General features: G+C 42.3%; 1 protein-coding gene across 4 annotated transcripts in view; it reads right to left on the bottom strand.

The window, feature by feature from the left end:
* Positions 1-4164: 4164 nt before the first annotated feature.
* The window catches only part of AFAP1L2 (actin filament associated protein 1 like 2), a 143862-nt gene continuing 120054 nt past the window's right edge, over positions 4165-27972 (bottom strand). For all 4 annotated transcript variants that reach the window (XM_053312307.1, XM_053312308.1, XM_053312309.1 and 1 more), the window contains 9 exons: positions 27258-27469; positions 25256-25401; positions 22666-22777; positions 18557-18799; positions 18285-18453; positions 17914-18069; positions 16690-16883; positions 13030-13152; positions 4165-9711 (listed from right to left, as the gene is read on the bottom strand). In XM_053312307.1, coding sequence (XP_053168282.1) covers positions 9685-9711; positions 13030-13152; positions 16690-16883; positions 17914-18069; positions 18285-18453; positions 18557-18799; positions 22666-22777; positions 25256-25401; positions 27258-27469 — 1382 coding nt within the window. In that variant the 3' untranslated portion in view covers positions 4165-9684. The remainder of the gene's footprint in view (positions 9712-13029; positions 13153-16689; positions 16884-17913; positions 18070-18284; positions 18454-18556; positions 18800-22665; positions 22778-25255; positions 25402-27257; positions 27470-27972) is intronic.

Below are 27972 nucleotides of genomic sequence, written 5' to 3'. Positions count from 1 at the left end.
GTGGCTCTTGGGAACCTTCCATGAAATAAGTACAAATAATTAGAACTTTTAGAAGAAGAGAAGTTGCTGGTTGGATCTGAGCTTTATTGCATTTCAAGCCAAGAAGGAATAACAAGTGTAATGTGGGGTGGGGAGTTACAGTTGGGACAGGTGGGACTTGGAAAGTCTTCATACAAGACTTGGGCGTAAACTTGAGTCATGCACCTAAAGCAACAGAAGAGGATCAGGCTGCCTAAATAGTGCCACAGGGTGTTACTGAACAACCATTTTTGTTGCTTATACATCTGTTCCTGTGCAGGTCACTCTAATCTGGTAGCCTGGCTTTCAGCCTTTTGTCTTTCAAAGGAGCAAAAATCTTAACTACAATTCTAAGACTAGGATGGATTTAAGGCAAGATCTGGCCCAATCAGACCACCCTGCACGTAGTCCAGAGTTCAACCATCCTACAATGTCTACAGCCATTACTAGAAAGAGTTCCCTTTTTCTCAACATATGTTACATCAGCATTGCATATAAGCTTGATCAATGCCAGGTTGTTGGTGGTGGCAGGGGAACCCTGGGGCAAAGTCCTGTACTGGGTCACCCATGGTGCCTTCAGCTCTGGTGGTCCCCTTCATGCTTATTGGTTGCTGGCTGAAAACAGAAGGCAGCTCCTCCCACCCTTCCATTGGTGAATGGATGGGAATGTTCAGTAGCAGCAGCTCCTCAGAGGCAGGAGGCATTATTGCATCCCATCCTCATTCATCAGTGGGGATGGAGGGGTGGGTGGCAGAGGAGCTGCTACCGCTGCTAAGTTCCTTGGTAGAAGCAATTTCTCTTTCTTCCACCCTCCATCAGTCAATGTGCTTTCCCCTGCACAATCACAGGGGCCTCTTGGAGACAGTCTATTTTCTGTTGAGGAATATGCCAGGAGGAGCTGCCGTGTTAGTCTCTTGGCCAAGACTTAGCTCTTCCACCTTTCTCAACAGCCAATGGGAGCATCCCCTAGAGGCTCTGTGATGACCTAGGAGCCTATGTGGGATGCTCTCATTTACAGATGGAGATGTGGTACTGGGTGGTGGCACAGATGTTTTGGCCAAATTGCCCCACTGCTGCCATTGGTCCTGGGGGCATTCAGGGGGTTGACTTTTCATAGACCTGGCTAACTCCCATACCCACAAAGGGACATCCAGGTTTGCTTGATGACTGCAGTTTTGCAGTGGGGTTGTATTCTATCCAGTATCTTTTCTGTTTTTCTGTGTAGAAGTTTGTCCCAGTTGGGATCCTGTAGAAAGAGTGGTGGGGGTGGGGGTGGTAGTCAGAAAGGAGAAGGAGAAAATGGAGTTATTTCTGAATAAAATCTTAGTTAAATCTAAAGACAAGATTATATTGTGTTTGTGAGGGGAACAGTTATACAACAGGGGGATTCATGAATTTGTGCGATTTTCTCTTACTCAACACTAGCTCTCTCCCAAGGCTGATTAACCAAGCATTTAATGCAGGTTGGATGCGAATTGTTTGATTGTGTGGCAATTGTTGTTGTTTTTTTAAAAAATGCTTAGGCAAGCCAAATCCAGTGGTTTCTGCCGACTCTGTTCCTGGTTAGGCAGGTTAGCATTGTCTGTGATCAAAGCGATGATGAATTAGCAACAGCAATTAGGAATTTCCTTCAGGTCAATTACACATTAAGATGAAGATGCATTAATGTATCCCAGTTCCTCTGTAGTTCTTGCAAATAGCAGCAGGGACAGGTATCTGAACTGGAGCAGAGCAAGGAGTTGAACCCTTTCTCCTTTTACTGTTTTCAGCATGAATTCCCACACACACCGTGGTAGCTGCACTGTATTCAGAGTACGTGTGCATTGAACATAATGAGTGGAGGGGGCTTGAGTTTTAATAGGTCTTGAGTTTGGGGACCATCAGCCCGCAAAGGCCTGGCCAGTGCCTCTCTCGAACTGTGTGTTGAACACAGGCCCCAGAGTGATCTTCAGTGCACAGGACTTCTGGGGCAGAGAGGCTGAAATATATTTAATTAATTAACTGTTGCATTTCTATACCGCCTAGTCTAGAAATCTATAGGTGGTGTACAGATTAAAACCAAACATTTATAAAAACAGATAAAGATCACAATAGATAAATAAAAACACACATTAAAATTTAAAATCTAAAATGCAGTTAAAAGCTGGGGAAAACAGATAAGTCTTCAGGGTTCTCCTAAAAGCAAACAGAGAAAGAGATGCTCTTATTTCAGCAGGGAGCATGTTCCAAAGCCCTGGGGCAGCCAAAAGAGAAGGCCCGGTCACAGACCTCTCTAGATCTTAATAGGCGACAGGGTTCATGACGGAGAAGGCACTCTCTTAAGTACCCTGGACCTAAGCCATTAAGGGCCTTATAGATAATAACCAGCACTTTGTAATTCGTTCAGAAACAGAAGCCAGTGCAGTTCTTTTAGAATCGGTGCCGGTGGAAATACAAGGTGGCGGTGGTGGTGAATGGCTGGCCAGTGGGCGGGCAGGCAGGGGAAGAGGGTGGCTGGTCAGGGATAAAGCGGCAGCAGCAGGTGGGTGAGGGAAGCATGGTGGGGGGAACGGTGGCAGAGGGAGGCTGGCTGGCGGGGAGGTGGAAGAAGATGGTGACAGTGACAGCAGCGGGGGGGGGGACGGTGGTGCTAGTGGCAAACTAGAGGCTAGTTATTGATGTTTCTTTAAAACCCTTCTTCAGCCTCCCCCACCTCTGCTTCTGAGGGCAGGGCTGCTTTGTGGAGGAGAGCTGGTCTTGTGGTAGCAAGCACAACTTGTCCCCTCTGCTAAGCAGGGTCCACCTGGATTTGCATTTGAATGGGAAACTACATGTGAGTGTTGGGAGACATTCCCCTTAGGAGATGGGGCTACTCTGGGAAGAGCACCTGCATGCTTGCATGCAGAAGAAGAACTTGGCTTGCATGCCAAGTTCCCTCCCTGACATCTCCAAGATAGGGCTGAGAGAGACTCCTGCCTGTAACCTTGGAGAAGCCGCTGCCAGTCTGTGTGGACAATACTGAGCTAGATGGACCAATGGTCTGCCTTGGTATAAGGCAGCTTCCTATGTGGTTACTAAGGAGTGTGTCTTCACACTTATGACATAACTCCGATCATTCCCAATGGGAATGATGCTGTCGGAAGCAGTGGGGGTGGGTTGCAGAGTGGCTCAGAGGCAGCAAGGGGAGCCCTTCTTGAATTGTTGGCTTGTTTGTTACACAGTATAGGAGCCTAAAGTCTTATTCTGCAAGTATGTGTAACTCTAATGTAGAACTCCACACATGCTCCAGTATATGTGCATGCTATCAATAGAGAGAACAAGGCAGTCTTCTGTGGATGGTGGGGTGCTGCACATGCACTGGAGCTCCTGTGTGCATAAGAAACCGTCGGATTGAGGTACATGTCTTGGGTATCAAAAAGCTAGCTCAGAGTTGCTTGGGAGAAGCAGCACTTTTGTGGATTTTCATTGGCATTTTGTGGACTTTCATTGGAATGCACAAACATGGCTCTGGTCAAAGATGCATACACAGTTGCTACACAAATATGAGTGAGATGTTGCAAGAGTCCCCTCTAGTGGACAGGAGTGTCAGTCCTGAATTTTGTATGAATACATTCATGTAATCGGTGAGAACGAGGTTCTTTTCCACAGCTGTAGATAATCCAAATCACATTGCACAAATAGAAGTCTCATTAAGACTTGGCCAACTATATATTGACACTTTCTCATCATGCCCAAATTTGCCCCCTCCCTGGTCTCTTAATTTGCTGAAGGAAAGTTCTGGATTACTCAAAAATTTTCCAGTACTTAGTGATATTTTAGACAGCCACCTAATTGTGCAGTGGGGAAATGACTTGACTAGCAAGCCAGAGGTTGCCGGTTTGAATCCCCGCTGGTATAGAAAGATGCTGAAAGGCACCATCTCATACTGCGTGGGAGATGGCAATGGTAAATCCCTCCTGTATGCAACCAGAGGGCTCTGTAGTCACCAGGAGTTGACACCGACTCAATGGCACACTTTACCTTTACCTAATAAAGGTAGTATCCTATTTTGGCTATTGCAGAGGCAAGGTTTTGGCATGATCTTGGCAAGTAAAGTTAGAGCCATTCACTAGACTCTTCTTGGTTATTTCCTGGTTTTTGTCTCGGTAATGATTTTTTAAAAACTCATTTAAAATATAGCCAACATTTATTTACAAAAAACCCTTCTAAAATAGCAATTGATTTGGGGGAAAACACATGTACAATGACAACAATTTTTAAAAACATAATAATAATAGCATGCTTCTTTGATTATTAAATGCACATATTGGATCTGAAATGGTTTCCTCTATAATAAATTGCTGTGTTGTCTGCTTGACCACTATCAGCTGACAGTGCTTAGGAGGAGACACAGAACTATGTGGCTGGAAAAGACCGGTTTCAGGGAGCTTGAGATAAAAGAATCACTTGCTACACCTCTGATACTTCCCTACTGATGCTTCCTGTTCTCAGGACATCGGAGTACCAAAGCTTTTTGACCCTACGACCTCCTCCCTGCCCTAATTCCCCCGTCGTAATATTTGCAGCACCAACAAAAAGAGTCAAGGTAATATGGACGTTGCAGCACATGATACGATGGCACTGCTTTGCTGGTCAATGACCGAATAAACTTATAACCGCGATGGCACTGAAGACACATACAGTGGCACCAAAGTGCAGGTCAGTTAAAATCAATACTTCAAGTGTGTATGCTACACTGTCAAACTTTAAAGGCGGATGTTGAGTAGCCAGCTGCCTGGAACAGCACTGTATGCTGTACCTCCTTCCGATGTAATCTGTGGACGCTTGGTGTGCATTCTTTGCATGTGTGCTGTATACAAAAAGCCTGCTTAACACACTAATGCATAACATATTTGCGATTAGATATCCCCCCTGCCCCCCAAGTTTAGACAGCTCTCTGTTGTTACAAGCAAATTCTGAGGTGATTTCATCCCTTAAACATAGCATGGAGGGCTCAGATCTGGCACTGGTGTCATGAGTCATGACCAAAGTCTTTTCACCTGGCCCAGCTTCTTTCCCACGTCTCCTGTAGCACAATCCAGCCCAAGTTAAGCACCTCAAAGGATCAGCTATGGATTGCATTAGAGGAGCAATAATTTGGCTTTCTGTTTTCAGTCTTGAACAAGAGTCACGGGGGGAGGCAATGAGAACCATAATGTATGCAGGGAAGAATATCTAACCCTCTCCCCTTGTACCCCAGTCCTGATGAAAATGTCCACCTGAGCTGCTGTGGGAGGAATGTGTCTATTGGCCTCAGTTGAAGCTTCTTTCCCACAGATGCTCCCAGCTTTTTAAGGGGGGCATTTTTGTTAGGCACGCAACACAAGGAGAAAGGGCTAAATATCTGCATGCCATGGGCCTGATTCCAACCACCCTCTGTGGCTGCTACTGAAGGCTGAAGAAATACAAACAAGAAATGACATATTTAAGGTAGCATGCAATTTGGTCCTAGAACTGCCACCCTTCATAGGTATAAACAGAGGTGACTTACATTCACATAAATGTACATAAGGTGAGATTACAGGACTCACTGGCTGATACAAGGCAAATTGGTCAAACCAGGGCTTGTTTTCAGTGCCTGACTTGTCCTAATTTCAATAGGACTACTTTGACGATTTTCCTCCTCGTCACATCACTGACTTTCAGGGAAGAGAGGTAAGCATGTGTGTGACTGGTCTGTGGTTCCATAGCACTGCACCTTGGGGCTGCTGCAGGCCTCAATGCAAGCCTTAACATGTTCCAAAGCAGCCAGTGTAGTAGCAGACTTTCACAGGTTTCCCGGTTTGTGACAATGGGAAACCTGTGGAAATGCTGCTTTGGCATATACTGCTTCCAAACAGCATCAAGGCTTCTAAGGCAAGTCCACAGCAGCCCAGCCCAGCCCAGCCTTGATGACACTGAACATCATTACTTTAAGTAGGCAACATTGGATAAATTATGCCCCCTTGCATTTTTTTCTTAGCATTAAAGTGTGTGTGTGTGAGGGGGGAATGGTTAACAATATGACAGAAGATTCTTGCAAGATGGGAGAGATCTTTGCTAATGGTCCCTCTCCTTCCACAATTGTTTTAGAAGCAACAGGAGAGTTCTCTCTGAAGTAGAACAGCAGGTGTCAGAACAATTAATAACCATACAATAATAAACTTTAAAAACATATTTATGGCTCGATCCAGACAGCCCCTGATGCATGCTATTAGGCATGTACAATGCTCCCATGAGTGCAAAGCTGTATAGTTGGGGTGGGGTCCTAGCTCAGTGGTAAAGCATCTGCTTTGCGTGCAGCAGGTCCCAGGTTCAATCCCCGATATCTCCCAGTAGGGCTGTGAAAAACCCTGGCCTGAAACCCTGGAGAACACCTACCGGTCAGTGTCGACAGTGCTGAGCTAGGTAGACTAATGGCCTGATTCAGTTGAAGCATATATGTCCATATGTATGTTAAGGCTGCCAACATGGAGTCTTGTGTGTGGAGCCGCACATATAAATGTGGCTGGTAGGATGGCTGATGGATGATGTGTATTTAAAAATGTTCTGAAATGAGACAGTTATGGTGGGGGAGAAAAGGTGTATAGGAACACAGGATGCTGCCATATACAGAGTCAGACCATAGGCCCATAAAAACAGCCCTGCTGGATCAGGCCCAAAGCCCATCTAGTCCAGCATCCTGTTTCACACAGTGACCCACCAGATGCTGCTGGAAGCCACAGGCAGGAGTTGAGGGCATGCCCTCCCTCCTGCTGTTACTCCCCTGCAACTGGTACTCAGAGGCATCTTCCTTTTGAGGCTGGAGGTGGCCTATAGCTCTCCAACTAGAAACCGATGATAGACCTCTCCTCCATGAAGTTATCCAAACCGCTCTTAAAGCCATCCAGGTTGTTGGCTGTCACCACATCTTGTGGCAGAGAATTCCACAAGTTGATTATGTGTTGTGTGAAAAAGTCCATCTAGCTCAGTATTGTCTACACAGACTGGCAGAGGCTTCTCCAAGGTTGCAGGCAGGAATCTCTCTCAGCCCTATCTTGGAGATGCGAGGGAGGGAACTTGGAACCTTCTGTTCTTCCTAGAGCAGCTCTATCCCCTGAGGGGAATATCTACAGTGCTCACACATCAAGTCTCACATTCATATGCAACCAGGGCAGACCCTGTTTAGCTAAGGGGACAAGTCATGCTCGCTACCACAAGACCAGCTCTCGTGATCACTGGTGCTATGATCACCAGTGATATTGTGGGCATTTTCCAAGACATATGCATGAAATTTCAGCACGAATCTCTATTGGCTGACAGGATGTGTAGTTATAATAATGTCTCCTGTTTCCCCCATTTGTGTCAATGGGAATAAAAATTGTAAAACTGGTAGCACTACCACTGGTGTAGTGAATTTTTTTCTTAAGACTGTCAGAATTTCTTACCAGGTAATGTTTTCTAATTAAGATATAGGAGCAGCTTGAATTTCATTTGGAGGCAGTGCCCTTAGCCTGAAAGCTGTCAGAAACCTTACCCTATATCATGCATGCCATCGTTTTGGAGAGATTGAGCATGCCCTTTTCTTGCAAGCTCTCCAGGCATTTCAGCTTCAAATTTACCTTAATAAATACCACTGTAATGTTCCCTTCTTTGTATTTCAGTGTTATTTTGGGTGCCAAATAACACAAGCAGCAAAAGCTGAGGCTTTTTTTGCTTTTTCTTGCTGAATTTGGACTTGTTCGCATTTTGAAGAATAAAATCTGACAGGAATTGTGGGCAGAAAAAAGAAAGCAGCTTCCTTGCTCCGCTGCAGTTGAGCATGCTCAGGTGCATAGGGTAAGAAAATCTGATAGCTAAGGAAAATAAATCGTTACACTGGATCTCTACAGTGGCATAGCTACTTCCTGGTCTGGAGCCGTGGAGTCGCAAGTTCTATAAGAGACATCAGAACTGTGCATCATGTTGATGATGAACTATAATATATGTGTTTGCTTGAGAAGATGCATTTTCCAGTGACAAATATTGTACTGATGGCTGAGAAAATACAGCTTCTCCACAAAAGATGTTAGCTGGGGGAGAGATGTTTAGAGTTGCTTCAGCAACTTTTATATTCAAGTATACATTTATTGCTCAATAAAATTATTGTATGGAAATGCTCTTGCACAGTAAGCCTGCTGATATGACAGTGGTCTTCACAGCACTAAATATTTAATAATTTCTTCCCTTTGTATATGGCCAGTCTTGAAGTGATTTATATCCAGATACCAAGATAAAATCCAGAAACCTGATGATTTTGGCATGAGCCTGTCCCTAACTGAATGCCACACATTGACTTAAAACTTCTTTGGACTTTCTGAATGCAGCTCAGTCAAGTCCTACCTTGCTCGGATTATACTTTTGTTTATAGAAAGAGAAAGCAAAAATATGTTTAATGGGAGGAATTTCCCACTCTTCCAAAGCATGTTTGTGCAATTACATTCACAATACCAGACTAAACCTTGCTCCATTTTTGCTACTTCAACTTCATATTTGTACTGCATTATCATTATGCTGACTATTGTACAGAATAGAGAAGTGTTATGGTACCTGCTCAAATGGCTCAATACACTGCCAGTACATGTATACTTACCTGGACTTAGAGTCACTAAAGTGCATTAAATTCACCAGCAGTGTCTCAAACATGTTTTGGAAGATGGGAAATAAAACTGCATCTCTGTATCCTGCTGTAATCATCTTTAAATGTGTGAACAGCGACGGCTGATGAGTTCTAAGAATTAACTTATCTGTTTTAAATGACATTTTGGCTCCAATCCAGAAGCTGAGCTCCTGTCCATTAATGGCTTCTCAGTCTATTTCAGTGTTCAGAAAAAGATCCTTGTATACTGTGGGATAGGTCTGCAGTGCCAATTCTGACATACATTAGGAAGCCCTTATATTTACAAAGACTGCCCATCAGTTTGTGAAGCACTGCTGTGAGCTGTACTGCTATATGTGATGAAGGACCCAAGCCCAAATTTGCTTTGTACTGTACCAACATTATACGTCAGAACCTGAGTAGCTCTGCTTTTTTCTTGTCAAGAATTTTGTATGGGAAGTCAAACTGCATCATGCACACAGCTGCTCTCTTTTAGTTGTGCTGCTAGGCATCTCTGAGCTTCTCTTAAATTCCCTCCATTGGTTAGACAAGCTCTTATCCAAAAGAGAAGCCCAACACTGATACTTGAACTTGTAGCTGGCTTTTCAGGTTTTAGGCAGATCCATTTATTTATCTGCCTCCACCCAGTCCCTGGCCCTGGCGGAACCAAGACAAGTCCTGTAGAAGTCCCTTGTCCTACTGCAAACCACAAATCCTGGATTGTACTATGATGAAACACCAACATAAAAAATACACAAAAGCATTCTCATGTACAGCAACATTTTCAAGACCTCAATGGGGTTAGAACGAAGCAACATTTCCACTTGTGTTAACTCTCTTAGCTACACAGCACAACTCTGCGAAAAAGAGCAAAATCCTTATTCTGTTGAAGGCCATGATAAACTCTGGCTCAGGTCCATCGTTTCTTCTAGAGAGATGGCACAGTATACTGCTGGCTGTGCTAGGCCGCATCTGGACTCTTTATCGACTGGCAACAGAATCCCGTAGTCCATGTATGTCCAGTTCTAGTCTCAAGTCCATGCCATCATTTCTTAACTAGCACCTTTCTTCTCCCATTCCTGCAAAAGGACAAAGAAAAACTCAAATAAGATTGCCTTGGGGGTTCCAAAAGGAATTTAATATTCATTTCTTTAAAATGTTTATAAGCAGAGTTTCCATAAGCTCAAGGTGAATGACTACTACGACTACTAATGATATTTATATAGTGCTCTTTAACAAAATTCTCAAAGCGGTTTACATAGAAAAATAAGAAATACATAAATAAGATGGCTCCCTGTCCCTAAAGGGCTAACTATCTAAAAAGAAACATAAGGCAGAGACCAGCAACAGCCACGGGAGGGATGTTGTGCTGGCGCTGGACAGGGCCAGTTGTTCTTCCCCAGCTAAATCTTAGAGAATCACCACTTTAAAAGGTGCCTCTTTGCTCAATTAGCAGGGTTTATTACAGAATTACAAAGGATGTGTCAATAAAAACTACAGAAAAAGAACCCCAATGACACATAACCAAAAAAAAAAAAAAAGGAACTACAGTTCACCATTCATATAAATGGAAATCACAAACCAGAAAGGGCAAAGGGCAATTGGAACAATTAAGCAAAAAGGTCTTACAATGACATTAAACATTATCTGGCATAATTTTAATGGTATTGGAGGTGACCAATAGATATTCAGTTGCCAAACTGGACATGGGAATTTCTACTACTACTATGAATATATGCTGCTTTTCAACAGTTCTCAAAGTAGTTAGTCCTCAAATTTCTGAAACCAAACCCTATTTAAATCGTACCACTTCACAGAAAGAAAAGAGCATTTGCTGTGCATAAGCTTCTAGTGATATGCACAGAGGTTCGTGCCCCAGTTCAAAGCTGAACGGCTTTGTGCTGCTGTCAAACTGGTATGGCAGTTCGAGTGCGGTGGTGAGTGGGAACTGTAAAGGTGAGTAAAGCCGGTTTGTGCTCGCCTGCTGCTCCATGCAGCTTCCTGCTGCTGTAGCACTCTCTCCAACACCCCGTGTGCGGTGCTGCAACACATGTGGCTTCCGCACATGCACAGACACCATTTGCTTGATCAGCATGGTGCTGATAACGCAAATGGCATCCACACATGGCCTCATGTGTGGAGACGATGTGTGTGCCCGCTGTTGAAGAGAGCGCCACCACAGCAGGAAGCTGCATAAAGTGGCGGGTGAGCAGGTAAGGACCTGCTGTACTCACTTTTAAAGATCCCACTTGCCGCCCCACCACACACCACACTAGAAAGGTCAAACTGGTTTGGCAGCAGCACAAACCAGTTCAGCTTCAAACTGGGGCATGAACCTCAGTTCATGCATATCTCTATAAGCTTCATGTAGCTCACTCAATCTGTATCGAAATCACCTCAAGCCTCTTCTTTGGCATGCAAAAATGCATGGCTGTGATAAAAAAAATGCTAAGCCAGTATCACACTACTGTCATGTACAGGTTCTCTTTGTAATCTGCGGTCCCAGCACCCACTGTTTCGTGTAACAGCCATCGGGTCATGTACACTGAGCCTCGTTATCCAGGGATAAAAAAATAGTTCAAATTTGCTTATGACCTCTGAGGTCATTTCCAGCCACCATTTTGCTTAACCGAGCCATTTTGTGGGCTCTTTCTAAAATAACAAATTTAAAAAAACATCCCCCTCTTGTGATTTTTCATAGAAAATCAACAGAATTGTGGGGTTTGGGGGTACACTGCTGGACAACTGGAGACCTGGAGAGCATGGTACGTTACTTCCTTTCTCTTATTCCTACCTTTTAAAGCCTTTTTTGCCCTCCAAGAACCTACCTCCCCAATTCCTATTCACTCACAGTCTCATTATCCACAGTTTTGTTATCCACAGCTGTAGGAGAATGGAACTCCTATGGATAGCTAGGGCAACCTTTGTCTTCTGGCCTTGTGTCTTCTCAGCCCCCACCCTTGTTTTTTTAAAGAGGTGCCAATTTCTCATGGACCCACTCCAGATTGATTTACGTTATTCATCTATTATTTTTTTACATTTGTAGTTTTCAAAGAGCAGCACAGATTGTGAGGTCATAGGTGCATGAGAGATGAGACTCAGTTAAGAGGCAAAATAAATTAGATTTGAGCAATGGATCACATCTGAAAAGCGTTTCCAGGCTGCTAATAAAATGCAATTGCTAGTTAACCTGCTAGTCCTCAAGGGGTGACATGCACCTGCGTCACTGTGGCAGCCTAATCGGTGACTAGCACACCATATTCTGCTATGATGAATATAAGTTCCAGGGTTATTGTAACAGCTTTATTGCACCTTCAGAAGTATGTAGGTGTCTTCTAGTTCTGATGATTCCAAAGTGGCTAAAATCAATTGTGCACATGCAATCTATCCCTATCGTGCCCCCATCTCTCTCCTCTGTAGCAGTTCCGCTGCTGTGACACACACAGCTGTACTAATGCTCAGCCCATGGTGTTATATCTGGGCACTTGCAAAACTAATGTAAAGCACTTTGCCTTTTAAAGTAAGACTTGGACTGCAGATACGTTTGTATGGATTCTATCTCTGATATTGTAGAGAGAGCCAGCATAATTTAGTGGTCAGAGCATTGGAATAGGACCAGGGAGACCCAAGTTCAAATCCCCACTCAGCCTTGAAACTCACTGGGTGACTCTGGATCAGTGTTGCCCCTAATTCCCAGATGTTGTTGACTACAACTCACATAATCCCCAAGCAAAGGCTACTGCAGCACTGGACTAATCACTTATCTCTCAGCCTAAGCGGTCTCACAGGGCTGTTGTGAGGATAAGCTTAATCAAGTACACTGCTGGGAGGAAGAGTGGGATATAAATGTAAACATAAATATAATAAAATAAATTATGTTGCTGTTAGTTATAATTTAACCTTGATTTAATCATTCTGGCTTTACTAGCTGGCATCCCAAAGAAGCACCAGCACTTCCAAGCAAGCACTGGTACTATACTTGCACTGGTGCAGGGTTCCAGACTGATGCACTGCATGGACCCTTGTGGGGCAAATTTTTACTGATCTTCCCTGCCCTTGGAAGTGCTCCCTGTGATCCAGAAGTAGGTCCATGAGGGCTTAATGACCTTCAGGGGTACTACTTCCAGGTCACAGGGAGAGCTTTTGGGGCAAGGGAGACTGGCAACCCCTCCCCCATACAAACACAACAATGGAGCTGTGCTATTACGTAGCACAAGTGCTTTCTGAGAAGCACTGGTTCTTCCTCAGGGTGTTGGCCACTGTTTTAAACGTCTGTGTGGTGTTTGCTGCCCGGAATATTAAGGTGCGACATTCTTTTAAAACATTGAGAACAGAACATTAATACGGTGGGTATTTCGTATCATGAACCCAGTGGTTCATCATTCTAAATGCCTTACCTTGGCTTTCTGTAGAACTGTTCCTTTGCCTGTGACCATGACAGATAAAGGCCGGTTTTTTAATGCCATTGCTGAATTGACTGGAGAGTTCTCTGTGCCATTCACAGGGTTGGCAGCTTTCATCTGTATGTATAGGAAAATATTGTAGCTGTGATTCAACGAAGCTGTACTCAAATGGCTACACATTTCATCAGTCACCTGTTGGCGAAAGAGAAGGCCTCCTTGCCAAATGTTAAAAGCCTCTTATTGTGGGTGTTGTGACATTATACACAAGTGTACAGTAAGATTGGATCTGGCCCTTTTAGGCCCTGTGTGACTTACGGACATCACTACCATTAGTCGTTGTGATGATATCTAGCTTAGATAGCTTTAACAAGGGATTAGGCAAATTCATGGAGGACAGCTCTATCAATTGCTATCAGTCAAGGTGGAGCCTCCATGGTCAGATGCAGTATTTGTCTAACTACTATATGCTGGAGACATGACAAAGCCTGCTTGCAAGGTTCACAGAAGCAACTGGTTGAAAGATAAATTGTCCGGACTTTAAGTCTAGGTGATCTCTGAGGTAAAAAGCTAAATCTAAACAGAGCGACATCAAAGTTTTGTTTTCAGTCTTCGTTTTGACCATGTTGAAATGGTAGTATGCAACTAGAAGCCCTGGAAGCAACTTCAGAAAAGCAACTTCAGACCATGGGCCAAACAAGATGTGACTGGGTGCAAGGGAAGATGCCTCAGGGTATCAGCAGTGGCAGATGGAGTATTTAATTCTTTTCCCTGTGCATTTTTCCAGTTGAAATCCACACCCTGAAGTAGCTATCAATTTAGCTGGTCGTTTTCTGCTCCAGAAGTTAGTAGAGAGGGAAACAGAAAACACCATTCTTAATCAAGACCAGGCTGGGTTTAGAAAAGGACACAGCACTATAGACCAGATTTTTGTGTTACATCACTTGATATAGATGTATACAAATGGGCCTCCCCAAAAGATTGTATGCAGATTTTATAGATCTATCCTTGGTCTTTGACTTGATAGAGAGGCTTTGTCTTTGAGACAAGCTTGCCCAGACTAATAGAGACAATAAATTATTTCTGTTGATAACGGGGATTATATATGGACACCGAAATGAGAGTCAGAGTTGGTCATGAGGAGACACTTTCAGATGAAATACAGACATCTCAAGGAATTAAGAAAGGTTTTTTGTTAGCCCCATTTTCATTTAATGTATATATAAACAACCCTGTCACTTAATTTGTTGTTGTTGTTAATTGACCTGTTTGGAATTTCCCCCTCTGCCTGTGCAGGGTAGAAAGATTGCTGTTTTAATGTATGCTGATGATATGGTGTTACTATCTCTGACTAAGGGTTGGGCTGAAGAGAATGCTAAACAAATTTGATGAATACTGTCAAAATTAATTTCTCAAAGTTAACTATTCTAAAACAAAGATGATGGTATTCAGCAAACACACAGCCAGATATAAATGGGACATGAATGCACATGAAATAAAACAAATATCCTTTTTCAAACACCTGGGTATCTATTTAGATGAGACAAGCACATGGAAAACACAGCTACAAAATATAAAACTGACAGCTCTAAAGTTGACTAGAGCTATTTTGAAGTTCTACTATTCTAGGAGAGGCAGATTAGTGGCCCCAGCCCTGAAAATTTTTGTTGGGAAAGTTCTTGCCCAAATCCTATATAAGATTGAAATATGGGGGCAAAAACCAAATGTGTTGAAAGAGCTGGAGGTTTGTCAAAATAAATTCCTGCAGAGTGTTTTGTCCTTACCTCCTGGGACTCCAGATACCTTCCTTAGAACTGAGACTGGACTTCCTTCAGTAGAAGCTAGATCCATAAAGTCAGCTTTAAGGTATTATAAGAGACTAAGAAATGCCTGAATGTTGTCTTCCCAAGCTCTGTTTTTGTGAGCAAGGGAAGAAAGTTGGTTGGGCAAAATTTGGTTTGGATTTGTTATACTCCAAAGGTCTGTCGCAAGAGTGTCAATAATTCTAGATACAGAAACAAGTTAAGAGAATGGCTTAATGGGCTGATATGCATCAGGATATGGAATTAATTAGCAACATTTTCTTATTGGTATTCTTTATTCAAGATCAATCATGAAAGTGCCCACTATTTACAGGGTCTTCCCCTTGCTCCATTAGGAATTGCATTTACAGAATTTCAATTTCAAACCATGACCTCTGCCTTTTTAGATGGAAGACTGAGACAAATTCCTAAAGAATTATGATTTTGTCTTTGTGGCACTTACAAAGTTGAGGATCTAGAGAATTATGTACTGCATTGCTCTCTTTATCATGATCTCAGAGAGAGATCTTTGGGACAAATCTTATATTCAATTCATGATAAAGGTGCTAAAGAGAAAGTGTGTTTGTTGGCTGATATTGATCTACATATTACATATCAAACTGCAATGTTTGCAAAAGCGGCAAAATCCATTCACACTGCATTTTTAGAGAATATTGTTGTAAATTGAAAAGGAGACCTTTTAACCTGAGAACATTTTAGCTCATTTTATTTTTTGTTATGGAATATGCATTTTTAAATTGCTTTGTAATGGCTTATAGCCATATACAATAAACTGGACTGACTGACATACCATTTTTTAACAAAAATGTTTCTCAAAAAGGAGAACAAAAGGATTATGAAAATGGTTGAAAATCATTTTAGTAGCTTCAGGGATGTGTGTGTGTGTGAGAGAGAGAGGATTGATTGATTTTGATTAGGAAAATGATTACATGGGGAGAATCCACTTCCTCAATGCTGATATCCTGAGGCATTCACTCCACAGCAATGGCTACTTTTTAAAAAGACATTGAAAGAATCCAGTCCAATCATAGGTCTCCCACAGCTTGATCTTTACTCTAGGAATAAGCTATAGACTTGCTTCTTCATCTTTTCATTTTATTTATTTATTTATTTTTGCCTTTGTTAATAATGGGAACAATCAGGGACACCCCACAATCGAGGTGAGGTAAGGCGGTTGCCTCAAATGGCAAACTGGCAGATGTGGCAAACTGGCTGCCTTCATGGACTGACTGCTTACTTGGGCCTCTTTACTACACCTGGACCTGCCACTGACCCCCCCCCCCCAAAAAAAACCCCTCAGTTTTTTTTTCTTGTAGTGCACCAGCTACCACCACTTCTTTCACCATCTTGCCTCTTGCCTCTTTGGGCCCTCTGCCTGTTCACAGAGGGAAGGGAAGCTGGAGCAGCAGGCAGTCATGAAACACCCTTCATGTTGCTGCAACCTTTTGCCCTTTGCTTTTTGGACAGGCAGAGGAAGTTTTGAAACCCAGGTTAAGGAGAAGAGACTTCTTGCTGGCTGTCCATCTTATGAAAGATGGTCAAGATGACAAACAAAAAAGGGGGGGCTGCCAGCAAGCAGCCTCTACTCCTCACTCCATCTCACGCTCCCTTAAAAAGGACTTTGGGGTAGAGGGCAAGGTGAGGAAGCATTTTGCTCCTTGCCTCAGGTGCTCAAATCCCTTGGGCTGCCCCTGGCTGGAATTCAGAGTAGAGGCTCAGGTATCTTTGTGTGAGCAGCTGCAGAACAAAATGACAACAATCCATTCTAGATCCCTTTGCTGGAAAGGATCCTGCAACTGCTGCTGCCAGAAATAGCTCATTTTTAAAAACATACTTTGGGGCTTGCGTTCTCCAGATGTGTGGTATCCACCGTGGTGCCAAGTGTAAAAGGACCAGCCTCTGCTTTCCTGAGATTCTCCTTCACTTCCATGAGGCTCAGTTCTAAGTCCACACGCTGATCTTCTTTCCGTTTGCACTCCTCCTCTACTTCTTTCAGTTTTTGCTCCATGGTAGACAAAAGGCTCTTATCTGTCAAGAGAAGCACAAGTGAATGCTCAACTCCATCATCTTCAGGACAATGTGCACACCCTCTGCTCGCCTACTTTCTCTGTTGAGGTAGCAGGAGAGAGAGGGTGGGTGGACTGTGCTTTTAATAAGCAGCTGGCAGCACCAGACCTCAAATCTTGCTCTCCTCTCTCATCTTGTGAGGAATTGAGGCAGGAGGCCTGACCTCCCACTGGCATGGTCTCCTGGACCAAAAGAAAGAGGAGCGGGAAATGAAGATGCTCACTAGTTTAACTGTGTTCTCCCTCCATGAGATTATGCCTTCCTCAACTGCTTTGCTACTCATACCACATTTATGGCCCTATTTAAAGCACACATATCTCACTTGGTGTGCACACACATATTCCACAGGGGTCACACTCTGATCACATAGTGCCATTGGTACACACTTAATTCTTTTCATCAGCCAAAAAAAGCTGACTGGCAGTAGTTCAGATGGACAAAAGAAGCACTACACAGAATATATGCAGGGGCATAGCTCTCCATTCACTCTCCTTCCACCATGCCTCTCCGAAGAAGGTGGGGAGGTAGTGGGGGGCAGAGGCCCATCTTCACTTTTTGTCCCAGGGTGCACTCCAACCTTGCTATGCCCCTGATTATATAATTAGTTTATGGAATTCATTAGTACAAGATTAGTAACCACTTGCTAGTTTGGGTGTGTGTGTGTGTGTGTACACACACACACACACGGAAATATCTATATCTATATCTATATCTATATAATGACAAGGAAACAGACCAGTCTATATGTCAACTGAAGTATATGAAGCCAAACCAATACGTCTCTCCATTGACCTATGTTAGGACATAACGGATTCTCTCTTCTAGTTTAGAAGGACATGGTACTATGAAATCAAGATGGATCTCTGTCACCTCGATCCTCATTCAGTTGGCCTAAAAAACATGTTGGCAACACATACAGCTCCTTCTCTCTTGTCCCTTCTCCACTTTGCACCGTGAGTGGAAATGAGGGGGGCGGCGGCTATGGGTTTACCTGTGCAGCTGATCAGCATCTCTTTGAGCTCCCTTCTTTCTTTCCGAAGTTGTGCTAGCTGAGAGCGGATTTCCTCTTTTTCCTTCTCCAGGCGATCTCTCTCTTCCGAGCACCGCTTCACTTCAGCTTCTGTCCTGTTCTTGCCTAGTTTGATTTCTACAGGTGTTGCAAACAGAGACGCAAAATTAGATTACTCTATGGCAGCTAATCTAACCATACACACCAGTATTTCAGGAAGTTTTCTTTAGCAGGACTGCTCAATACCCCGGCACAACATTTTAAGATGGATTGTAAAGCAGTGACAAGACGACACAGTGTATGTCGTCTGACATCATCTTCATACAGCTTATCTCTGAAGTCAGCAGACTCACCTGTAGTTGCTGCCTTGGAACGATCTACTTTCTCTTTGGGAGCAGACATGATTATAGTGGTGTCCTTGATCTCAGGACCATCTTGAGGAAAGGCAATTTGCTGCTGATGTGTCTGGATTTTGACTGTGGTCATCTGTGGTGGCAACAGCTCATCTGTGTCTCGAGGCCTCTGTTGGGAGTAGGACAGATGGTGGGGGGATAAATGTTTAGCAATTAAGCCACCTGGGGAGTAACTAGCCACAGCTGACTGTCCATTGGTTCCCTTTTGGTACCTGGTCTGGAATTTCCATTGATCTTCTACTCAAGTCTGCTTCCTTGGGCAGCATGGATGAGTCTTTCTCCAAGTCTGAGGAGTTCTTATTGCTTGCCCTTTGTAAAGAAGGGGACACGGAAGGGGACATCGGAGAGTACTTGGGCTTGCCAGCACAATGCAGGAAGGATTTAACTGGATTGAGGTCCAGGTAGACTCTGTCCTGCTCTCCTTCACATTTGCCTTCATCTGGGGGCATTTCCTCCTGTGAAAGATGAAACTATATGTCCTTATAATGATTTCAAATAGGTATTACTCCATCCAGAGTGCAAGAGGTCCCCACTTGACAAACAAATACACCTAGCCCTACTGGTTCACTCCATGGGGCAGCTGTGCACAGAGTTATGGGATCGTAGTTCTAGCCATGGTGGTACATTGTCCTCTCTAAGAGAAGTCTGTAGCTCAGTGGTAGAGCACATGGACATTGCACATCAATGCCTGGTTTCTTGGCATTGGGAAGGACCACAGTCTGAAACCCCCAATAGCTGCTGTAAATCACTGTAGACAATACTGAACCAGATGGACAAAGGAAGCTGCCATATACTGAGTCAGACCATTGGTCTATCTAGATCAGTATTGTCTACACAGACTAGCAGAGGCTTCTCCAAGGTTTCAGGCAGGAATCTCTCTGAGGGATGGAGTCTTACAGTGCTCACATGAGGTCTCCCATTCAAATGCAACCAGGGCAGACCCTGCTTAACTAAGTGGACAAGTCATGCTTGCTACCACAAGACCAGCTCTCCTCTCCAGGACGAGTGTTCTAACTCAATATAAGGCAGCTATCCATGTGAGAATTCAACGCTGATGTATTAGTATTTAATACTAGTATTACAGAAGCATATTTAGCAATGAATAGATTAAATACTTTCATTCTAAAGATCTGATAATTATTACCTACCATTAAGGAAAGGTATGGGCAATAGGCAAACTTGGGACCTTCTGCATGGAAAGATGTTCTACCACTGAGCTACAGCTCATCCCTCAGTTTCATCTTATGCAAGCTTACTCAGAAGCAAGTCCTATTGAGTTCAAGAGACTTACTCCCAAGCAAGTGTGTACAATAGGCATGTGCACATTCAGAAAATTCAGATTCGGATCCAAACCTGAAAATATTGGATTTGGATTCTATGTGCTCTGGCAATATCAGATCAAATTTGGAATTCAAATCTGAATTTCAATATAAATTTGGATTTCCCCCTCTAGTGGTCAAATGGGAAATGTAAAAAAATCACCAAAAACACTAGTTGGTCTGAGAGCCTTGAAACTTGCAACACATGTGTGGAAGGAGGTTGGTGTCCACTGTAATGAATTTTAAGAGAATAAGTCACTCCAATGATTTTTGGTGAATTTTTGAGTGTTTTGTTTAAAATGGCTAAAATTGGTGAAATCTGGCTTGTTTCAAGAGAGAACTTTGCAAAAACTTCTGAAATTGAAGACCCTCCTGAGGCCATCATTCTACCAGAAAGTGGAGGATTCTGCCCACACTCATATTCACATTCATGATAAGGGGTAATAGCATGTCCCCTTTGCCCCCCCTTCTATATTTCCAAAATGGATAGGCGTATAGCTATGAAATCTGGCACACAGGAAGGCCACATTGGAAGGACTCTGTGTCATTTTTTTTCAAAGCTATGGATCAGCCCCCTGATTTTTGGTGAATTTTGGTAATTTTTGTAAAAATGGCAAAAAATTGTGAAATCTGGCTCGTTTCAACTCAGAACTTTACAAAGCATTTTGGATCTGAAGTCCCTTCTTGGACCATCATTCCACCCCCATGTGAAGGAAAAAAGACCTTCCTTTAATTTTATATCAATTTTTTCCTTCTACATTGCAGGAACAGGCAGACCTTTTAAAAGGGATTAAAAGGACTTCTGCAGCTTTTAATCCTTTAAATGGCTGAAGAGAAAGTGAGAAATTCTTTCCAACCACAAAAACAGAAACATTCAAAGTAACTTCACTTTTACTGACTGTGTGCTTCTGCAATGGGGAAGGCAAATATTTGTATAAAATCAAAGGAATGTCCTTTGTCCTCTACAGAGGATGGAATTATGGTCCTAGGAAAGCTTCAGATCCAGAACCTTTTGTAAGGTTCTGGCTTGAAACAAGACAGTTTTAGCCCTGTTTCCTATTTCTAATCTACCCCCCACACCACACACACACCATTCAGAAGAGTTACCCATAGCTTTGGGGGGGAAATTACATTAGCAGAGTCCTGCCAATGTAGACTTCCTGTGTGCCACATTTCATAACTGTATGCCCATCCATTCCATAAATATAGGGGGCAGGGGGGAGCAGCATGCTGTTACCCCTTTTCATGAGGCAAATAGGAGCTTCCTCCACATGGGGGTGGAATGATGGTATGTCTTCAGTTTCAGAAGTTTTTATAAAGTTCTGGCTTGAAACAAGCCAAATTTCATCACTTTTAGCCATTTTTTAAAAGTTCAAAATTTCCCCCCAAACCAGAGGATTGGCCAATTCTCTTCAGCTTCATTATAGGGGGCCCTGACCCCTTTCCCCACCTCTATGGGGAATGTTGCCAATACCAAAATTCCAAAGTATTTCTAAAATTAATTTTGATATTTTGGAATTAATTCCAACTTTACTGATCCAATTTTCAAGGAAGAGAGATTGGATTCGGATTTTACCAATTTGAGGCAATTTCAGATAAAATCAAAATTTTTAAATCCAAATTTGCACAGGCCTAGTGTACAAAATTCCAGAATAATTATTCATAGAATAATTAATTATTCTATGAATAATTAAAGTGAGAATAGTACAAGTGGAAGAAGCAAGATAGCTTGGAGTCCAAGTATATACTCCTGGGCAGTGTTTATCAGGTAAATTTCCTCATTATTTACATGAAGCAGCAAATAGCAACAACATTCATCAAGGCCAGGAGTCTTGAGCCCAGCTACCAGCAGCCATGTACCTGATGCATGAAAGGCAGAGGAAAATGTAACAGCATTTTGAGCAGCACCACAGGACAGAAAGACACAACAGAAATCATTCATTCCCACCTCCTAATAATTAAGGAATGCTAGCTGCCGCCACTGTCCAAGTGAGGAGAAAGGAAAAATTGCTGAGTTGCTCAGTCACACCCTTTGCAGGCAATAAGATGGATCCAAAACTTGTAAGTTAATACAACAATTGAGTGTTATCTCAGTTTGAATCCAAGCGCTTATAGCTACTGCTTGGTTTGGTAATGTTTTAAAAGACATTGGCCAACATGATATGCAGTGATACGCCAGTGTAAGGGACCTGCCAAGACTGCTGCACAAGAAATCAGAAAGGCAGCTCCAATAGTGCTGCACAAGAGATCAGTTATACAAAGACTTAAAACATATCTGTTTAAGCAGTTGTGCAGCACTACTTCAATTGGAAACAATGTGCAACACCACTGTGGCTGCCTTTCTCATCACACAGCAGCCTTAGTGGGTCCCTTACAGAGCTGTACTGTTGTGCACCACTTCGGCCATTGGTATCCCATCCCACAGGAAAACTGTGTTATATTTGGGAGAATAAATGAGTTTAGAGATTTAAATTTTCCATCAATAGGATGATTCCTTCCCTACAAGGGAATTGCTTTGTTTTTCAGATGTTAAAAGTAATTAAGGGGTACAATCCCAAACACACCTACCTGGGAATAAGCTCCATTCAACACAGTGGGACTTACTTTCAAGTAAACATGCATAGGACTGCACTATCAGAATTAGCAAGCCAGGCTGCCATTTCCATTTCATGGTGTAACTAAAAAGTTAAAATAAGCAACATCTGAGCATGCACCAACAGATCGGAACCTGCTGGAGTATGCCTGTGCTTAGTTTAGTCACCAGGTCATTTCAGCCACACAGACAGTGGAGGAACAATTAGTCTAATTCCTGTGCATCTGAGTCAGGGCTTGCTATAGGTACAGGAAATAGGAACACCAAAGATTTCTATTCCAGATTGAGTTTTGGCAGCATCACTAGGCAAAGTTATGTTGGAAGATCATAGGATCACTTATTATTTGCAAGCAACAATCTCTCTATCCTATAATCACAGGAAAACAAACGCTCTACAGCACATGCTCACCACTGTTGCTTCCGGTACATCCACATCATCATAGAGCTCCTCTTGATCCTCCTTTCCTTTTGGCAAATTATCAATGTAGGTGTTGGGTTCAGAGTACTTCCTCTGCATTAAGCTGGAAAGGATGAAAGCAGATGCACCGTCAAAGGCCGCAGATGTCAGATAAGATGACACCAGTCTTTCTTTACCCTTCCATCAGGGCTTTAGTATGCCTCTGCCACAGGATGCTCTATGGCAAGGCACGTGCTGCTCCTGACTACAGCAGCCCATGTTCTACCAAACAGCCACAGATTTGCAGTGAGATGATATATGCACATTGAAGAAACTGGCTCCATTTACCTCAAACTGCAAAAGATACTAGAGGGTAAGATACTAACGGCTAGGTTTTGTTTGGCCCTCATCAATTCATAAGCAGGGTTGTATAAGCACTACATATCTGTGTCAAACATTCAGCACAGAATCTGAACAATAGTGGAAAACAAAGGCCAACATGACCCACAGTGCAACACTGACATTTCTAATCCACCAGGGCTACTGCTCATGTAAAAGGCAGCCCCAGCAGTGTTTCAGACATGGGTAGTTGAAAACAATAGTAACAGTGCAACACAAGAACCCATGTGTTGTTTTAAGTTGTGCAAGCATTGTCCTCTGGAGCGGTATGGAGTGGTATGCACTAGCTGCATATCATATCAACCAAAGTTTCCTAAAAAGGTGACCTTTCATTCTGAATGAAAGGCAAGTTTGTAGCCCTTGTGGTTTTGCAGGCATATTTTTTAATATGTGATAATATTGTCTGCTGAAGGATTCGATATCCAAGGAAAGCTCTCTGAGAAATATCCAGTGGTCAGCTGATAGAACACATATCTGTGTCACTGCCTCTTGAGTCCTGTACCGAATTCTCCTGGTTCTTCTCTAATACCCTTGCCCAAATATTTCAGTCTTCAAACATTTCATTAGAATACATTATAAGATCCCAGAGCCACTGAAAGCTCTCTTATCTATTTGATGTGTGCACCTGCTCCTTAAAACAAGGACACAGAGAGGGGTGCTTGTGATAATTGCCCCACAATTATGGAATCACCTTCCCTTGAAGACTCATCAAAAATCAGAGACTGCACATACGTTGATGCACACTGAGTTTTGATAGGCAGATTTAAGCTTGAAGGAAGAGGTTGGGACTCTCTTTTTAATCTTTTTGGAATTGGCGAGATTTTTTGGGAGAGGCAGCATAAAACTACAATTCTGCAAATGTTAAAAATATATCTATTGTGTATGCTGTATAATGGTTATGTAATTATATAATGGGGTGAGTGTTGTTAAAACCAGCCACCCGTGACCATAAAATACTGTTTTGGTGGAGAAATTGTAAAAACAAAGCAAGCCACACTGCTCTTTTGCAAGTTAAAATGGTCAAAGAAAAGCATATAATTGCAGGACTGGACCTAAAAACCACATCCAAAAGTAATGTGAGATCGTTATCATCAAGGTGATTTTTTCCAATTTCATGTGGTGGATATTTCATTTGAATGTGCTCCATGTGGTGGTATTCACATATCAGAGCCAATTATTTTCCTGCTGCTTCTTTTTTTTCTTTCCTGCTGCTTCTTTTCTATTTCCCTCTGCTAGCAATTATAATCAAATTGTGCATTAATCATTTCCATTTAACTGCCTCTCTTTTTGTAGCTACAATTTTAGTAATAACTTTATTAGCACCAAAGTGACACAAAATCTTAAGCATGTTTTTTAGTTCTTCAGAACGCTTAATCAGACTTTACGTTAAGCAAAAAAAGAGGGTGGGGGGAGGATGGTAGCTGGGTATGGTGTAAGAGCCCAATAAGTCTGCAGTTACAGTCTTAAGATGGAGTTAACTGAACTCCATCTTAAAACTGAGAAACCTGCAGTTTAGGGCCATCATATCATGCCCAGCTTCCCCCCACTCCCAACTTTTAAAAAAATTCCTTTGCATTCCTTAACATCCAGCTTGATAAAGCATTCTGAAGACATTGAAAACTGTATTATTTTGTGTCACTTGGTTGCTCTGAATAAAGTTTTACAAGAATTATGGATTTGGGTGGTTTTTTCCCTATAATGGACCAATGGACAGCTCTCTTGTTAAAGGATCTCTAATGGACAGCTCTCTTTTTAAAGTATCGATTATGGTCCTTCGTTTGTCCTTGAAGGCCCCTGCCATGGACACAGCTGGGGGAACCAGGGACAGGATCTCTGAAATACCCTCTGAAAGGAACTTCATTTCCTCTCTAATCAGTTTTTTAAGGAGCTTGAAAACTCTCCTCTTCCAAGATATGTTCTAAACCTGGTTTTAATCAGTTTTCTAGTTTAACCAATTTTTGCCTCTACATTATGACGCTTTTGCTGCTGTTTGTTTTATCAGTGCTTATTGTATTTTATTATTATTATTATTATTATTATTATAAGCCACCTTAAGTAGCATTGTGGTGGAAGGTGGGGTAGAAATGTTTTAAAACAATACGTACTATTAAATGATATCACATGTGAGCATATATCAACCATCAGATTATATTAACCATAAGAAATTTTGTTTCTGTTTCAATCTCTTCCCACAGTAACTTACAGCAATGAATTCTTTGCCGCGCTCACAATGCAGGAAACCCTGTCAGTATCAACATAATCATAGGTAAGTTCCTCAGGGTCTGTTTTGGAGCCAGATTCTGATAAAAGCAGGCCAAGCCAATGGCCCATTTCTTCACAAGACTTGGCCTATCAAGCAACCAAAGAAGAAACCAACTGTTAGCAGTTGCAGACCAAACTTCCAAGAGGCAGCTAGCTTCCACCTTAGAAAATCTTCTCATCTGGAAAGTACATTTCAAGATTTATCAGGGCTTACTGGAATAAGCAGACTGCATGGAAAGGAAATCAAGGAAATCAAGAAGTGCTTAAGATCCCCTGTGTCAAAATATGTAAACACATTTAATTACTTTAAACTGCCCCATTAAAAAAAACACCAAAAACCTTTGGCAAGAGTTGTATATTTAAGGCATAATTTGTTATGCAACCATGAGTGCTTAACTGCCGGGGGGGGGGGGGGGGGCGGAACCCAACACAAGTAGTTGTACTTTCAATGACCCAGCATTACCCTGACAGGATTGTCTTTTAATTTCTTTGCCAGAAGAGGGCACCAGTTTGACTTTCTAAAATTCTTCTACCCTAGGATAAAAGTAATGAAGATTAAAACTTTTGTGGTGATAGGTGAGGGAATGGCTTTTAAGTAGGAAAACCCATGAAAAATGATTTACAGCCTCCAGTTGGCCTGAACTAAAATGCTGAGTCCAAAGTACTAGAGTTACATGAATGGAGATTGTCTGAAAGAACTTTTGAAGTGGCCCTTATTCAGGTCCAATCGACCTCAGCAACCTTACTTGCTAAACAAAACAGCCTTCAGAGTCTCTGGCAGTCACTAGCAAACCTATTGTAAATATGCCTCCCACTACAAAATGCAGGAAATTTGTCACATTTTCCTGCTCCTACTCTCATGGTGCTGATGTCAGAGGATCTAAGATTAGAAGGGGAAAATGGAAAACAACCCTGATTCAGTATTGGACACAATCTACCATAGTGTGTAAACTCAGCAGCTCCTGAAGTTAATACTCATTTTTCACAAGATTATTTTCATCTTCAGTGTAACTGATCATTTTAACCATTATGTTCAGCTAACTACTAAGTTGGCTACTTATTATGTTCTTTCTTGTTCACACCATGAGGATTCTTATCGTCCTCTGAGGAGAAACCATGGAAAAGTACACTCATGGAAACTCACTCTTTGCAGTGAGTGTTCAACGAAGTGTACAAGTAATGTGTGTTGTCCAATCACTTGAATCATTTCCCCATATAGGAATTGTAGCTGCACAAATTATCTCCGAGTAGATTGTACATACCCCATAACTTTCTAATTAGCCATAGTTTGGAAATGTTCTTTACTATTTTGCCGCAATTTTGTTGTTTAACATGTAATACTGGGTGGTTTTTGTTTGTTTGTCTGTTTTGAAGTAGGTTAATTGTTGATGCTATTCTGTTACAGGATTGGTTGAAATGTAACCTAAAAACTTAACAGACGTACAGTCCAAAGCAGTTTGTCCACAGAAGGAACATAATAATACAAATGTTTCTTCTGCAGGGAAGCCCCTGATAACTGAGCAAAATGGCTCCTTTTTAAAGTGGTGATGCTATTTATTTTGCAGGGGGAGAGCAACTGACCCTATCCATCCCCAGCACAGCAGGTCTTCAGTGGCTGTTGCTGGTGTCCCTCTTATGTTTCTTTTTTAGATTATGAGCTCTTTGGGACAGGGAGCCATTTTATTTAGTTACTGTATATCTATATAAGCCACTTTGGGAACTTTTGTTGAAAAGTGGTATATAAATATTTGTTGTATTCATATTTGGGGGGAAACTCCTTATATTTCTATGTGACTCAATGGAATCAAGTTCAGGAATGTGCATAAATGACTTTGAAAATGCTACATACATAAAGGAAGCTAAAGCCACATGATCTGGTGCACTGAACACACAAGACACAGCCCAACATCAATGCTGCTTCTTAAGAGACTGACAGCCCATACCTCTAGCACGGCCCGTTCTTCTCCATTATGTAGAATACGGAATGAGTAGAGATGGTCAGGGCTTGGGTCAGGGATAATTTCACAGCCTATCAGGTTCAGAGGCTGCTGAGCATATTTGCTTCTGTTTTTATCCTGGTAGAAATGGAGTTGCCCATCCTTCACGTGACACCAACGAGATCTCCACTGGCTGTTCGCTAGTACATTCAGATATGCTGGAAAAAAATTAAGTGTTCTCTTAGTAACATCTTCCCTTCAGCAGGACCTAAAACTGATGTGATGTGCTTTCTCTTCAGCTCACTGCAACACTCAATCTAGACTAGCTGTTATCCATGGTAAGGAAGTTGTATGATTATTAACATACAGGCCTCATGCATATACAAGTGTTAGAGTCAAATTAGGCCAGATAAGAATGTAAGAAGAGCCTTGCTGTATCAGACCAAAAACCTATCAACTCCAGCACCCTGTTTTCCACAGTGGTCAACCAGATGCTTCAGGGAAGCCCACAAGCGGGAGACAAAAGCAATCCCTTGCTCCTAACGTTGTTCCCAGCTATTGGTATTCAGTGCACTGCCTCTGAATCTAGTGGAAGCATACAGACACAATCAAATAAAGGGCTATTTAGAATGCAGATATCCAAAATAAGTTAGGGATATCTGTACATAATTTGATTATTGATCAGATTCTGAGCAAGAAAGAACACTTAACTCTAACAGAA

The sequence above is a fragment of the Hemicordylus capensis genome, chromosome 3 (genome assembly GCF_027244095.1).
Source record: "Hemicordylus capensis ecotype Gifberg chromosome 3, rHemCap1.1.pri, whole genome shotgun sequence".
Lineage (NCBI taxonomy): Eukaryota > Metazoa > Chordata > Lepidosauria > Squamata > Cordylidae > Hemicordylus > Hemicordylus capensis.
Note: the sequence above shows the minus strand (reverse complement) of the source record. Positions and strands in the feature narration are given on the sequence as shown.